This window comes from Tupaia chinensis, unplaced genomic scaffold, assembly GCF_000334495.1.
Source record: "Tupaia chinensis unplaced genomic scaffold, TupChi_1.0 Scaffold144276_1, whole genome shotgun sequence".
Taxonomy (NCBI): domain Eukaryota; kingdom Metazoa; phylum Chordata; class Mammalia; order Scandentia; family Tupaiidae; genus Tupaia; species Tupaia belangeri.
Genome location: NW_006204133.1, coordinates 6,488,486 through 6,505,787, shown reverse-complemented (window position 1 = coordinate 6,505,787; position 17,302 = coordinate 6,488,486). Strand labels below are relative to the sequence as shown.

Genomic DNA, 17,302 nt, shown 5'->3' with positions numbered 1-17,302 from the left:
CTGTAACAAAAATCTTTCTTAAAGGAAAAAAGAGTTACAACTACAATGGTGGGAAATACCTGCCCCTGCCCCTCAGAGTTCCAAGATCACATGGAAACATCTCTGTGTCAAATAGCACTGGCAGGATATGAACACCCCAGACTAAACCTCAGAGCAGAATGGACAGGCAGCTTGCTTTGACCTTCAGACTTGCAGGAGGACCTCCATGTCTCAGGCCTCGGCTGTTTTCCAGCACTTCTGCTCAGTTATCCACACAGCACTCTGTGACCCAGAATTAAGTGACTTTCCTTCCTTCCTGTCTTTTCTTCCTTCTTTTCCCTTGCCCTCCTTTCTTCTTTGATTTTTTTTCTTCCTTTCTATAACCGATAAATAGAAGAAAATTCATTATTTTTCTAAGTTCACACAGGCAGTATGTGAAAAACTCAAGTTTAAACTCGGGTTGCTCTCTCTCCACATTTGAGAGTTGGAGACTTAAGTCCCTTCAGCAGCAAGTTCAGGGTCGAGACAATGCCGCCACCCCAGGCAGCCCAGTGCTCTCCATAGTTTACATTCTCCTCTAGACTCCACGGCTCTGCGGGCGCCCCCGGGGTGGAGAGCAGGCTGAGCCTCACGAAATGTTCCTCGCTGGCAAACACTGACGGGTGTGAGGACCCTTTTCACATGGTTACAGTGGGACCTAAACTATCCGCTTCCGCTATTCAGTAAATACACACTCGGCCACTGCTAGCCTGCAAGCCTTTCACCAAATGATGCTCATGATGATCTGGACTAATTACTTCTCTGAAGCATAGAAACTTCCAAGGAGATTCCTTCCTCTACATTTGCCAACAACATGAAAGGAAAGCTAGTAACATATGACAAAATCGATTTAAATGGTTCTCTGGATGAGCGGACACCAATCTGGAGGCAATTCTCGGTGATTGCACACACTTACCTTCTGTGTTCCTAGTAGAAGGGAAGGCACTCCGATACCACAGTACAATGTCGATCTTAAAAAGGTTGTAGACACACACGACAGACAAGGTCGTGACTGTCAAGGCGATGAACCCTCCTATCAAGTAAGCGCGGAAATCTGGGACTACAAATGACATCAAAAAAGTAAAATTAAAATAATACAAACAGTCAATTATATCTTTTACCCATGCAATGCCAATTGCGAATGCCAAATGAGAATGTAGGAGATGTGGGTAAGGCTCTGCTCAAATATCTCCGTAGAGTTAAACAGGAGGTTATGAGGGTAGAATCATCTCATTCGGATCATAGATTTCAGGAAATCAATGGGCTCTTGAGAATCCAGGAGACACAGATGCCACAGAGCCCTAGTCACCCAGAGTAGGAGCAGTGCTTCCAATTTCATGAAGACTGTTTTTGTTTTGTTTTGTTTTGTTTTAGAGATAAATTTTTACTATAGGACATGTGCTCCAGCCAGAGAGACAGAGAGACAGAAAGCAAGAAATTGCTGTCCCCCCGGGGGGATGGCCACACCGCAACCCCTTCACCACCACTCCCCTCTGGGGGACGCACGCACATTCACACACACACACAATGTACCTGGCAAGAGTTTCAAGCTGCCAGGTCCGGGACTCGAACCACGATCGACCACATGTGGGAGTCCAGCAATACAACCGTTACACCATCTGCTGGTCCCAAGGACTACTTTCAAAATGTACAGGTCCAGGCTCTGCTTAGACAACACCAGACTGTCTGGAGGTGGAGCCCAAGTATATTAATGTGGAACATTCCCCAAGTGGTTTGTCACACAACCTTGATTACAAGACTGTTAGCTTAATTACTCAAAGTGAGCCGTGGAAACTTGTCACATCTAAAGAGCCCTCAGTTGTCTCCCCAACAGCCATCTCTTCTGGCTTCATGAGACTGACAGAGACCCAGATCTCCCCCTCATCCTCTGTGCCATCAGAGTCCAGACTCAGGGCTCATCTGAGAGACACAGGCTGCACCAGGGCGTTGACACTCTGCTCTGTGAACACACTGCATGGTAGTTAAGAGCACAAGTGGGCAGGAGATACACACGGAGCAGAACTGGTTTCTCTGGAACTCCAAGTCCCTCGAAACATGCTCCTACAGGTCCAGGAAGAAGAACAGCACCACGTGCTGCCTTACCACAGCTCAGACCTGTGCTGCCAAGGAGAGCCTCAAGGAAGGAAGAGGAAGGAGAAGAGAGGAAGAGAAACCTTCCCTGTCCCTAGAATCCACCACACACACCACTTCCTGATCCTCCCATCTTTCTAGACCAACATGACACGTGAAAGGACGACCGTAATCTTCTGTCTTCATTTCTAAGAAGGGTACGTTTACTTTGAAGTTGAGGTGAGCAGGGAAAGTGAGGGGAGGAAGAAAAAGGTCTTTTTTCTGAACCTCCAGAACACTTTCATTTTAAAATTAATCATTCAAGAGTGTATTAAGACCTGCCTGGGGACATACCATGTAATTAACATCTCAGCAAGATTTCCCTACTTCACCGTTGCATGTCTTTAAATGTGTGGCCCAGTGAAGCACAGTATCTAAAAACACATTTGTTGCCAATAAAATCCCCAGTCATTGACTGAGCCTCAGTGCATCCGGGGTACTCCGTTCAACCCTGACTCTTGGTTAGAACCTCTAGCTTTTAACCTTGAGATAGACTCTCCCTCCACTTTCATCTTCTTTTCCCCTTTGCTTTCACCTAGCTCTCACCATTCCTTCCACCAATAACAGTCCTCTCTTTGCGAGGACCTGTGTCTGGGAAGACACAATATACAGCTTAGAGATCTTAGTATTATAAGTTGTCATGACTGCAAAGTCATGCCCATGATATTCATGAGATTCAAAACCTCCTTGGTCGGGAACCAGCGGTTAGTGTAATGGCTATGTCGCTGGACTCCCATGTAGTCGACTGCGGTTCGCGTCTCGGACCCAGTGACTTAAAACTCACGCCGGGCACGCAAGATCCCAAGAGGAGAATGGAGGACAAGGGATTGCAGCGTGACCATTCCCCCGGGGGGTGATTTCTCGCTTTCTGTCTCTCTGTCTCTCTCTGTCTGTCTGGTGAGCGCACACGCCCTATAGTGAAAACCTCTCCAAAAAATTTTTTTTCACCGCAACCCCTTCACCACCACTCCCCTCTGGGGGACGCACGCACATTCACACACACACACAATGTACCTGGCAAGAGTTTCAAGCTGCCAGGTCCGGGACTCGAACCACGATCGACCACATGTGGGAGTCCAGCAATACAACCGTTACACCATCTGCTGGTCCCAAGGACTACTTTCAAAATGTACAGGTCCAGGCTCTGCTTAGACAACACCAGACTGTCTGGAGGTGGAGCCCAAGTATATTAATGTGGAACATTCCCCAAGTGGTTTGTCACACAACCTTGATTACAAGACTGTTAGCTTAATTACTCAAAGTGAGCCGTGGAAACTTGTCACATCTAAAGAGCCCTCAGTTGTCTCCCCAACAGCCATCTCTTCTGGCTTCATGAGACTGACAGAGACCCAGATCTCCCCCTCATCCTCTGTGCCATCAGAGTCCAGACTCAGGGCTCATCTGAGAGACACAGGCTGCACCAGGGCGTTGACACTCTGCTCTGTGAACACACTGCATGGTAGTTAAGAGCACAAGTGGGCAGGAGATACACACGGAGCAGAACTGGTTTCTCTGGAACTCCAAGTCCCTCGAAACATGCTCCTACAGGTCCAGGAAGAAGAACAGCACCACGTGCTGCCTTACCACAGCTCAGACCTGTGCTGCCAAGGAGAGCCTCAAGGAAGGAAGAGGAAGGAGAAGAGAGGAAGAGAAACCTTCCCTGTCCCTAGAATCCACCACACACACCACTTCCTGATCCTCCCATCTTTCTAGACCAACATGACACGTGAAAGGACGACCGTAATCTTCTGTCTTCATTTCTAAGAAGGGTACGTTTACTTTGAAGTTGAGGTGAGCAGGGAAAGTGAGGGGAGGAAGAAAAAGGTCTTTTTTCTGAACCTCCAGAACACTTTCATTTTAAAATTAATCATTCAAGAGTGTATTAAGACCTGCCTGGGGACATACCATGTAATTAACATCTCAGCAAGATTTCCCTACTTCACCGTTGCATGTCTTTAAATGTGTGGCCCAGTGAAGCACAGTATCTAAAAACACATTTGTTGCCAATAAAATCCCCAGTCATTGACTGAGCCTCAGTGCATCCGGGGTACTCCGTTCAACCCTGACTCTTGGTTAGAACCTCTAGCTTTTAACCTTGAGATAGACTCTCCCTCCACTTTCATCTTCTTTTCCCCTTTGCTTTCACCTAGCTCTCACCATTCCTTCCACCAATAACAGTCCTCTCTTTGCGAGGACCTGTGTCTGGGAAGACACAATATACAGCTTAGAGATCTTAGTATTATAAGTTGTCATGACTGCAAAGTCATGCCCATGATATTCATGAGATTCAAAACCTCCTTGGTCGGGAACCAGCGGTTAGTGTAATGGCTATGAAAAAAAAAAAAAAAAAAAACCTCCTTGGTGAGTATACAGGAATGATGACTAGAAGTTCTTGGGTTCATCCTTCATTGCCTTCAGGACTGTTGATATGCTGTGCTCTGTACATGAGCAAAAAGATGAAATTGGAAACAGAGTAAGTACGTTCAAAGGAGTAGAGGCTTAAAAATAGAAATAAATGATTAGCTCACTGTTGATATACCAGATGCCCTATTAAAGGTTTATTTGACATTTAAATCCAGAACTAGTTTTCAACCAAGATGGTAGGTGAGAGCAAATGACTCCAATAAATTCAGCTTCTGATTTTCTGATTTACACAGCATTCTAGTGACCCTGCTTCTGACAAACCAAGTGCGATTACAATCTGGTCTTCAACAACATAATCCAGTCCAATGGTGAAGCTATAAACATAACTCTGTCTCCAAGTAATCTGACAAGAGGCTTAGATTGGGGAAAGTGACGCTCCTAAAAGCTCAGGGCAAGCAAAGCAAGTTGAGCACAACTCACTGCACATGAGATGTAAGATGAGTGTTCACAGAGCACAGGTGAAGTTAATGAGCTCCTATTTAAAAAAAAGAGGGAGATTTTTGCTATAGGGTATGTATGCTTGCTGGAGAGACAAAAAGAGGCAGAGAGATAGAAATCCCCCCATGGGCACAATCCAATCTCCTCCATTCTCTCAAGATTTTGAGCTGGCACACACACATCTCTGGCGTGGGTTTTAAGCCACCAGGTCTGAGACTCGAACCGCAGTCGACCACATGGGAATCCAGCAATGTAACTATTACACCATCTGCCGGTCCCAGCATGAGTTTCTTAACTGACCTAAAACAAAGGGAGTGAAGGACCATCCCTCCTTCTGCATGATTGACAGATGTAAACTGGTAGCAACGTTAGTTCCTCTGAGCCAGGGCTAGACCTTGGAACCCTTCTAAGCACGGTGCTTTCGACTACTCAGTGTTAGCACAGAAATCTTTACTGGCCATCTCCAGTCTAGCTTACTAAACAAATGGCAGATTTAAGTTGCAACCATTTCAGGGCTCATGAATCTCTAATGCTTCCTACAATCACTTGACCCCCATTTTCTCTGGGATAGACATTCTCTGAGTCACACTCTCTGACCTCTGCAGGCTGCATTTGTGTTGGGATCTATTGGGAAGCAAGAGAGGAGCACCACCAGCAGGTTCTTCTCTGCTCCCTGGAATCTAGCCCCCTTGGCCACTATGCTAAACAGCTGGCCCTGTCACTTCTCTCTCATATGCACCAACTGACCATCATTCGGAACAATCTGTAACCACTGGAGCATTACCTGGGAGTTTTAAGATGATGTACGCTGCAGAAACACCAGCATGACATGTGAAAGGAAGACCATAATCTTCCATCCTCACTTCTAAGAAGGTTATGTTTACTGTGTACAAATTATGTTCTGGAAAAGAAACACAAGTTCTAAAAAATAAAAAGAGTCAATCATTAATACATGAGTCATGGTTACCCATCATGTTTTACAATATATTCTGGAGATCAACATTGTTCTGAAGAACACTTAGGATCATTATTTTACCCTAATAATATTTCATTGGGTGGCCCAGGGGGGTGTGTAAATTGTGACTCCTTCTGGTCAGTGACACAGAAATATGGCTCTGTTCATTATACCCCCAATCCTAAAGGCCCTCATCCCTCCCCAGGCACCCTAATTTATCTACACTGCATGGACCTGCACTCTCCTGCTCCCTGGCCTCACTGAGTTTAAAAGTATTCCATTTAGGTCACCAAAGTTGAGTCTACACTGCTCAATCAGCTGAAGATTATGCTCTATCCCCCTATGAGGTGCTAGGTTGGTGCTTATTTTTGTATTTAAGCCTTGATGGCCTATAGTCTATGACATAACTGAGTGGAGATGGAACTGCTTTTAAGCAGTAGGAGAGAGAAATGGATCTCACTGCTCAGAGGCAAATTTCAAGGTTTGCAACATCTCCCTAACCAGGTGGTAGGGACATTGAAATATGAACATCTCACAGGTCTTTGAACCAGATGCTTCACCGTGCACAGTACTGAGAAGATCTTTGAAAGACAAAACCTAAAAGAATGATGATAAGGCATTGAAAAACCATCTTTAAAATGCAATAATAACACCAAATTAACTTTTAAGGCTTTTGCTATAGGGTGTATGGACATAGAGAGAGTGAGGGGGAACATGAGAAACACCCCCCAGTGGGGATGGCCACAGATCAATCCCTTCTCCATTCTCCTCCTGGGATTTCAGGCATGCATGCACAAGCACCCAGCATGAGTCTCAAGCTGCCAGATTTGGTACTTAAACCACTGCTGGTCATGTGGGAATCCAGCACCTTAATCACCATGCCACCTGCTAGCCCCACACCGAATTAATTTAGGTGGTGAAATTTAGGCCCAGCAGGTGGCGTGGTAGTTAAGCCACATGGCTGACCACAGTTCCAGTCCCGGACCTGGCTGCTTTCTTTCTCACTTTTCTTCTCTCTCTATCTCTCTCCGGTTAACTTCAAAAAACACTAAAAAAAATAAATAAATAAAAATAAAAATAGTGACAATAAATTAAATTAAATTAAATAATTCTTTAAATAAATAAATGGTGAAATTCTTGCTAGCTTTTAAAAAGTCAGAAAAGCAAAATACCTACTCGAATCCTTCTCTGATTCGTTTGGATTCCCTGTAGTAACGGTCCACCAGGGTGTTGTTGACTTTCCAGCATCGGAGATTCGTATTGTCCCATGTGTCCGTTATATTGCAGTCCACAATAAGGGTGGAGCCTATGGAAAATAGCTTCATAAATACTACATGAAGAGTCTGCAAAACTCTAACTTTGTTAACACCCAGGTCACAAATGCACTTTGCTTTGGGCCTTAAATATCTTCTGATTACCAGAAACGTTCCCTGGAATGTTTTCTGTTTGTGTTTAACTTTATTTCTTCCATGAGAGTGAGCGATAGACAAGCACCCTTAACGGGGCCTCTCACTGTGGTCCCTCAGCTCTCCGTGCCAGCTAGGATCGCAGGCACACGCATCTGGTGTGTACAGGTTGACTCAAGAACTGAACCCGTAACCATCCATAGGGATTCCATAGGGATCCAGAATTACTTGTTAAGTGCATTACCTCTGTGCTACCTAGCCAGCTCCCAAACTAGGTTAATCTACTTCACTCTCTCCCTGAACAGAGATCAAGAGAAACAAAGTGGCCCTCCACAGTATCTACCATAAAGGGATTTGCATATGCTAACAAATGTCTTCAGCTACTTATATATTTATTTATTCCTTTATTTTCAGTTTTTTGCTATAGGGTGCATGTGCTTGCTAGAGAGAGACAGACAGAGAGAGAGAGAGGGAAAGTGGATAATCACCCCCTAGGGAGGATGGTCATGCCTTAATTCTTTCTCCTCCAGTCTCATTTTAGGATTTTGGGCACACACGCACTTGGTGTGATTCTCAAGTTGCCAGGACCAGGATTTGAACCACTCAGCTGCCTTTCTGGGCCATAACCTCCACGCCACCTGTTGGCCCTGTCACCAGCTTTTGATAAATGTTTTCCATATTATCAGGGACATGAATACCACTCCTCTTTCTGGTCACATCAGCAAAGAACATAACACATTATGAAGGATTGTATGCATACTTTCCTCTATATCTTCACAATAATCCTCCAAGGAAAAAGAAGAGATGTTATTGTCCCCATGCTATGGATGTGAACAGTGAAGTTCAGGTAAAAGAAGAACTTGCTCAGGATCACACTTATATTCAAGAAAAAATTGAGCAGCTGGCAGGTGGCATGGTGGCTAAAGTGCTGGACTCCCACATGGCCAACCATGGTTTGAATCCTGAACCTGGAGGCTTGCTTCCTCTCTTTCACATCGAATTAAGTAATAATAATATTAAAATTAAATAAGTAATTAGTTTTAAAATTTTTTTAATAAAAGGAAGAACTGAGACACACACTCTAGTTTTCTAATTCCAAATGCAAGGCTATTTCTCCTTCACCAAACATAATCTTTTGCTCTTTTCCCTTCCTTCCCCTTATCCTGCTTCTACAACACTCATAAATTTGATTGAGTATATCTATATTTTTAGTTACTTTTCCTTGTGCTCAGTAACTTTCATGGGATTCTAGGTAGTATTTTAAAAAAAGAGTATTAAGACATATAACACACATAAAGTAAAAAGTATAGAATATATCAATAAATGTAAAGTTAATGAATTATAAGAAAGAAAATAGCTATAATACTTTCACCCCATCAAGAAAACAGTGTATTGCCAGAACCCAAGAAGCCTCCCACACACCCCTCTCCTATTTTATACTTTATATTTTATCACTTATGTATTGATCTCTGAAGTCCAGATTTTATTGTTCAAACTTTATGCATGTAGTTGTAAATTTGCATTTTGTGCATATGTTTACGGCCTGATATGTGATCCCCTTTACAAATATTTCATTGTGCTTGGAAAGTACATACAAGCAGTAGTGGCTGGGTACAAGGCTCCTATATCAACATCAGGTTACTCATTAAACATGGTCTGTTAGCGATCAGAGAGTAATCGTTGCTTCTTCCATCAGTCACTGTAAAAACTGTGTCAACAATTTTCATTATAATGGATGTATCCATTTCTTGCTGTAATTCTGAATTTGTTCTCTCCCTCTCTTTCCTTTCCCCCCTCCATGTGTGCGTGTGCATGTACATGTGTGTGTTAAGGCCATGTTATGTACCTACAAGTTAAAAATTGAACTTTTATCATTATGAAGACTGTTTACTGCAATAATGCTTTTTTGCCTTAAGATCCACCTTGATATTAGTATAATTATACCAGTACTAATTTGGTTGGTATTTATGCTGTATAACATTTCCTGTTTTTTTATCTTTAAGCATCTTGTAAACAGCAAAGAGGAACCTTTCTAAAAATCTAGTATTGGGACCAGCAGTGGCATAATGGCTATGTCGCTGGACTTCCATGTAGTCGACTATGGCTCGAGTCTTGGACCCAGTGGCTCATGCCAGATGTGTGTGCGTGCGTGTCCAAGATCCCAAGAGGGGAATGGAGGAGAAGGGATTGTGGCATGGTCATCCTTTCAGGGGGCGACTTCTCGCTTTCTGTCTCTCTCTGTCTTTCTGGTGAGCACATGCACCCTATAGCAAAAACCTCTCCCCCAAAAAATAAAAAATAAAAATAAAAATTTGGTATGACAATCTTTTTATTAGTAGCATTTAGCACATTTTGTAAGTAGTGACATATGTGAACTTAAAGAAATCGTGTCTGTTTTCTATTTCTTATGTATTTTCTTTCTAAAAGTTACACCAATTTTATATCTGTCTATTCCTACCTGTCTTTTCTTTTTTCAATTCCTTCTTTCCGATTCCCTCTTGCCCACATTTTAATTATTTTTAAAAAATGTAACCTTGGATGTAAAAATAATTATTCTTTTATCATTACCCTAAACATTAAAATATATTGGGTTGCCAGAAAAGTCATAATGCATTTTTACATAGAAAAACACAGAAAACTACTTCATGACTTTCTTGACAACCTAATATATCCTTGGACTGACACTATTGATATTATTACCCTTTTCTCAGATGATGCAAAGTCTCTGGATGCAGTTCCATTTCCTTTTTTTTTTGTTTGTTTGTTTGTTTTGTTTGTTAGGGAGATCTTTGCTATAGGGTGCTTGTGCTCACTGGAGAGACAGACAGATAGAAATTGAGAAATCATCACCAAGGGGGAATGGCCACGCCACAATCCCCTCTCCTCCATTCTCTTCTCGGGATTTTTGGGACGCATTCACATGCTCCCAGCGTGAGTTTCAAGTCACCGAGTCCAGGACTTGAACCACGGTCAGCCACGTGAGAGTCCAGCAACCTAATCATTACGCCATTTGCTGGTCCCCCTCTTACTCTTTTCTCAGCACACAAGCCAGTGCAGTTGTGCATTTAAGTCTCGTTTGTATTTTAAATTCCACAAGCAATCAGCATTATTATTGCTTTATCCAGTCATCATCTAGATCTACTCAAACATTTTCAGTAGCATATGTTCCTTCACTTGTTCCTACGTAGCTGATATACCATCTGGAAGGAATATTCTTCCAGAAAATCACTTTAGTATTTCCTTAGCATAGAACCATTCAAGTTTTCTCATTTTCAGTGTGTCCTATTTTTACTGGTTATAAATTTTGCATATAGCCTTCTTTGTTTCTGTTAAAAATTCAACCAGCAATCTTATAAAGCCTTTTTTTTTTTAAGTTTCCTTACTTTTAAGAATTTTCTGGTTTTGATTTCCTGTCTTTTGCAGAATATCCCATTTTACCACTGACCCACTGTCTGGCCCACAGGTTTGTAAAGCGATTATATCATATAGAAGATCAAATTTAGGATGTGCAAGACAAAACCTCTGACCTAGAAAAAAGTCAGCTAAAAGATTCCCCCAAAATGAGAATAATATATGACAAATACTAGAAATACTAGATACAATTAAACACCCAAATATCAGATAATTGCTATGCCAGAAGGTGAAGAAACTAATAAGGGCATGGAAAATCTACTCCATGAGTCCAGGAAGAAAACTTTCTAAACCTAGAGAAGCATTAAAATATCCAGAACCAAGAAATACAAAGAACCCCAAGTAGAAACAACCCAAGGAGATCTTCTCCAAGACACATCATAGCCAAGATGACCAAAACCACAGATAAAGACAAGATACCAAAATTGGCAAAAGAGAAGTATCAAGTTACCTACAAAGGTTACCCCTTCAGGCTACTTTTGGATCTCTCTCTGGAAACAATTGAAGCAAGGAAAGAATGGGAAAATATACTCAAACTCTTAAAGGAAAAACAGTTCAACCAAGATTACTATACTAAGTCCTTCAAATGGGAAGAAAAGATAAAAATATTCTCAAATAAACAAAACCTGAAATAATTTACCAACAGCAGACCAGCTCTTCAAGAAGTTCTGAAGGGAGTGCTTTACCAGGAAAACTAAAGACAGACACACAGAAATAAAAGAAAAAGAAAGAAAGAACAAAAGGAACAAGAAAGTGGACAACTTAATGGTATGAACAAGTCTGGAAACATTGATAACAATAGCATTGAATATTAATGTACTAAATTCCCTAATCAAGAGACAGACTGACTGAATGTAAAAACAAAACAAAAACCAGAAACCCCCTATCTGCTGCCTACAAGAAACACTCCCTCATGGATAATGACAAACATAGACTAAAAGTGAAGGACTGGAAAAAGGTATTCCATGCAACCAGAAACCAAAAAAGGGCTGGAGTTTTGATGCTGATCTCAAACAAAATGGACTTTAAGACAAAAACTAAAAGAAAAGGGATAAAAGGGTATTACATAGTAATAAAAGGGCTAATTCATCAAGAAGGTATAACACTTATAAATATCTATGCACCCAACTCAGGAGCACCCAAATGTGTAAAGGAAAGACTGATAGATCTAATAGGAGAGATATATTTTAACACACTAATTGTTGGGGATCTCAACACCCCATTGTCTCCTTCAGAAAGATGCTCTAGATAAAATAATGAGCAGAGAGATACATGATTTAAACAATACCATATATAGGGACCAGCAGTTAGCATAATGGCTATGTCGCTGGACTCCCATGTAGTCAACCGCGGTTAGAGTCCTGGACCCAGTGGCTTAAACTCACGCCGGGCGCATGTGCATGTGTGCCCAAGATCCCAAGGGGAAAATGGAGGAGAAGGGATGGCAGTGTGGCCATTCCTCCTGAGGGTTGATTCTCACTTTTTGTCTCTCTGTCTCTGTCTTTCTGGCGAGCACACGTGCCCTATAGCACAAACCTCTCCAAAGGAAAAACAAATCTAAACAATACCATAAATAAAATGGAATTCACAGACATCTATAGAATCTTCCACCCAAAACCATGAAATATACATTTTTCTCACCCTTGCATGGAACATTTTCAAAGATTAACCACATGAAAAGACAAAAAACAAGCCTTCACAGATTCACAGACATAGAAACTATATCCAGCATCTTCTCCAACCATGATGGACTTAAACTTGGTATTAATTTCAAGAAAAACCCTCAAAAATACAAAAACACATGGAGACTAAACAACCTACTCCTAAGTGATTTCACAACTACTATTAAGACTGAAATCAATAAATTCATGGAAACCAATGATAATGAATACACAAGTCTCCATAATCTATGGGACACAACAAAAGCAGCCATACAGAGAAGTTCATAGCAATCAGTGCACATAAGATGGAAAAGTGGCAAACAGACAACTTAACATCATGTCTCAGGGAATTGGAAAAACAAACAAACAAATTCAGAAAAATGCCTGGAGAAAAGAAATAATACAGATTCAAGCAGAAATGAATGAAATAGAAAATGAACAAACCATATAAAAAATAAATAAAAGCAAAAGATGATTCTTTGAAAAGATAAACAAGACTGACATACCATTAGCTAGACTAAGAAAAGAGAAAGGAGTTTATAAATCAAATTCATAATGAAGCAGGCAATATTACAACAGATACAGTAGAAATACAAAACATCATTAGAGGATACTATGAGCGACTATACTCCAACAAACAAGAAAGCCTGGATGAGATGGACAAATTCCTGGACACATATAATCTACCAACATTGAATCAAGAGGACATAGAAAGCCTGAATAGACCCGTAACAAGTAATAAATAACCCCCAACATGGAAAAGTCTATGTCCTGATGGCTTCACTTTTGAATTCTACAAAACTTAAAAAAGAGTTAATCCCTCTTCTATTCAAATTATTTCTAAAGATCCAAAAGAAAGGAACCCTTCATATTAATTTTATGAAACCTCCACAACTCTCATCCCCAAAAGAGATAAGAATACAAGGAAGGAAAACTACAGGAAAATATCTCTGATAAATATAGATGCAAAAATTCTCAACAAGATACTAGCAAATTGTATCCAACAGTACATAAAAAAGATTATTCATCATGAACAGGTAGGTTTTTACTCTAGGGGTGCAAGGGTAGTTCAACTTATAAAAAAACATCCACCATCACTTCAACAGAAAGAAAGATAATAGTCATGTGATCATTCCAATTGATGTAGAAAAAGCATTCGACAAATTACAACATCCCTTCATGATTAAGACTCTCAGCAAAATTGGCATAGGAGGGTCATTTCTCAACACAATAAAAGCTATTTATGAAAAACCTATAGCTAACATTATACTGAATAGAGAAAAGCTGAAAGATTTTCCCAATAGAAACTGGTACTAGACAAGGGCGCCCACTTTCTCCACTCCTTCAACATTATACTGAATAGAGAAAAGCTGAAAGATTTTCCCAATAGAAACTGGTACTAGACAAGGGCGCCCACTTTCTCCACTCCTTCTCAATATAATGCTGGAAGTCTTAGCCAATGCAGTCAGAAAAGAGAATAATATAAAAGGTATTCAAATAGGCAAAGAAGAATTGAAAATATCTTTATTCAGGGAACCAGCAGTTAGCATAATGGCTATGTCGCTGAATTCCCACGTAGTCAACCATGGTTCGCGTCCCAGACCTGGTGGCTTAAAACTCACACCGGGCGCGTATGCTTGCATGCCCAAGATCCCGAGAGGAGAATGGAGGAGAGGGGATTGCAGTGTGACCCTCCCCTCTGGGGGGTGATTTCTCGCTTTCTGTCTCTATGTCTCTCTCTGTCTGTCTGGCGAGCGTACGCGCCCTGTAGCGAAAACCTCTCCAAAAAAAAAAAATCTTTATTTGCAGATGACATGATGGTATACTTAGAAGACCCAAAGGTATCCGTAAAAGAACTTTTCAAAATAATAAATGAGTACAGTAAAGTAGCAGGATATAAAATTAACATATAAAATCTATAGCATTTCTCTACACAAACAACAAGCATACTGAGGTAGAACTGAAGAAAGTAATCCCATTTACTATAGCCACAAAAAGTATAAGATACCTAGGAATAAATCTAACCAAAGAAGTCAAAGATCTCTATGAGAAAAAGAATAAGAAATCAAAAATGACACAAAAAAGTGGAAGGATATCCCATGTTCCTGGATCAGAAGAATTCATATAATCCAAATGGCATTCTACCCAAATTAACCTACATATTTAACACAACCCTAATCAAAATACCAGAGATGTTCTTCACAGATTTAGAAAAAATAACCATAGAACTTGTCTATCAGAGATCTAGAAAAGACAATTATAGAATTTGTCTGGAACCATAAAAGACCTCGTATTGCAAAAACAATCCTGCATAAGAAGAATGGAGTAGGAGGCATATCACTCCCTTACCTCACAATATCTTATAAAGCGGCGATAATCAAGACATTATGGTATTGGCATATAAACAGACATGTGGACCAATGGAACAGAATAGAGATCCAGGAGATAAATCCCAAAACACACAGCCAACTGATTTTTGACAAAGGTACCAGTCAATCCAGTGGAAAAAGAAAATCTCTTTAGGAAATGGTGCTGGAAAAACTGGGAATCCACCTGTAGAAAGAAGAAACTGGATCCCCATCTCTCACCATTAACAAAAGTCAACTGAAAGTGGATCAAAGATCTAAACCTAAGATGTTAATATATAAAACTACTCCTGGAAAACACTGGAAAAGCTCTGGGACATATTGGGGTAGGCAAAGACTTTTTAAATAAGACCCCTAAAGCACAGTCAATAATTCCAAAAATAGACAAGTGGGATTACATCAGATTTCTGTACAGCAAAAGACACAGTAATTAGTGTAAATTGACAACTCTTGGAATGGGAGAATATTTTTGTAAACTATGCCTCAGATAAGGGACTGATAACCAGAATGCACAGGGAACTCAAGCAGCTTCCCTGAAATAAAGAAATGATCAACTCAATTAAAATATGGGAAAATGAGCTGAAGAAAGAACTCTATAAGGAAGACATATGAACGGCCAAAAAGCATATGAATAAATGCTCAATATCCCTTATCATAAGGGAGATGCAGATCAAAACCACAATAGGAATGCCACCTAACCCCAGTCAGAACAGCAAAGATTTAAAAAATAATAATAATAAGTGCTGGCAGGGCTGTGGAGAAAGGGGAACTCTCCTACACTGTTGGTGGGAATGTAAATTGGTTCAGCCACTGTGGAGAACAATATGGAGGTTCCTCCAAGACCTTCAAATACAACTACCATATGATCCAGCAATTCTACTCCAGGGTATCTACTCAAAGGATAGGAGAATGCTCAGTCAGGAAGGTGCATGCACATCTGTGTTTATTCGGCATTATTCACAATTGCTAAGACATGGAACCAATCCAAATATCTATGAACAGATGAATGGACTGAAAAAATGTGGCATATATACTCTATGTAATACTACTCAGCAATAAAAACAAACAAACCAACAAGAAGATGCTGGAATTTGATAAAAAGAGGATGAATATGGAAGATTTACTGCTGAGTGAACCAAGCCAGGCTATGAAAGAAAGGCATTGTATGTCCTCACTTAATACATACCAACTGTCTGCACTCTTTGGAAGAAACTGAAAGACTAGAGGACATAGAAGCATGGAAAATGGTTAGGGATACTGAAGATAGTGTGAGAAGAGGAGAGGAGAAGAGGAAGAGTATGAGGAGAGAAACTAAGGAGAAAAATGGAAAGGCAGGACATTTGTGGGACACAGACATGGAATATTGTCTGTTGATGATATCTTGGACTGGACTGGTGTGAATTGTGTTCATGTTGCGTAAATTCACTTTACAAGCTAAATGATGCATGCTGATCAAATTTATAAAATAAATTGAAATAAAAATAAGAAAGTATAACAATCTGGTGTTTAATAACTTTATAATCCTTATGCTTGAATGAAAAATTGTCTTAAAGAAAGGCCTTTTCAATTTAGTTATTATATGAAGTGAATATGTGCATGTATGTTAAAAAATCATGCAAATTACATCAACTATGACATGCCAATGCATCCGTGAAAAGGGAATTGAGTACTTTGGAATGATACAGGTGATTCTGAAACTACCCAACTAGAGGACATAAAATTAACTACACATAGTTACCAACCCTGTGTCCCAAGTGAACGAGTGTGATCATTACCAAAGTCAGAGAAAGTAGGTTAACATCAAGACACTGGCCCAGAATAATTCACAGGCAGGAACAGGCACCTGTCTTTCTGGGAGTCTTTGGGGCTGCTGTGTTCATCCATGTTGGCTGCCAAACATACTGTAGGTGTTTTCCAAATGAGTATGTGCTTAGAAACAAAACATTATATAGGTATCTTGAATTTCATATTACATAATTCTCATTATGTGTGAATGTATTAGTTTAAAATTTTTAAGCAGACTTTATAGATTTTAAAGCATGAATACCGAAAAATAATTCAACCATAAACATCGAATCTTGATGCCCCCTTCAAAACAAATGACTGTATTCTGCAGTTAAATAAAAATTTGTCTATGTATTTTCATGGCATTTCTGTGGCATACATGTATATGTATATACATATATGTACACACATATACGTATTTTTAAATTCATCAAAATTTATTCTCATGCCTGATGTGATATGAAGAATAAACTACATTTTCTCTAAATTTAACATTACACTATAGTGCCAATAGGCGGCATGGTGGTTAAGGCACCGAAATCCCACAGGACTGACTGCGATATGAGTGCCAGACCTGGTGGCTTCCTTTGTCACTTACCTTCTCTTTCTCTCTCTGTCTCTCTCTGGTGAGCACATGTGCCCTATAGCATATTTTAAAAATAATATTAATTGCTTTATTTATATTTATGTTTTACATCCCTCTTTCCC

At 40.3% G+C, this 17,302-nt stretch overlaps 1 protein-coding gene across 1 annotated transcript in view; it reads right to left on the bottom strand.

The window, feature by feature from the left end:
* Positions 1–17,302, bottom strand: part of IL1RL2 (interleukin 1 receptor like 2) — a 55,754-nt gene that overhangs the window by 10,829 nt on the left and 27,623 nt on the right. The window contains exons 6-8 of the mRNA XM_014583390.2: positions 7,142–7,271; positions 5,795–5,931; positions 935–1,078 (exon numbers count right to left, since the gene is read on the bottom strand). Coding sequence (XP_014438876.1) covers positions 935–1,078; positions 5,795–5,931; positions 7,142–7,271 — 411 coding nt within the window. The remainder of the gene's footprint in view (positions 1–934; positions 1,079–5,794; positions 5,932–7,141; positions 7,272–17,302) is intronic.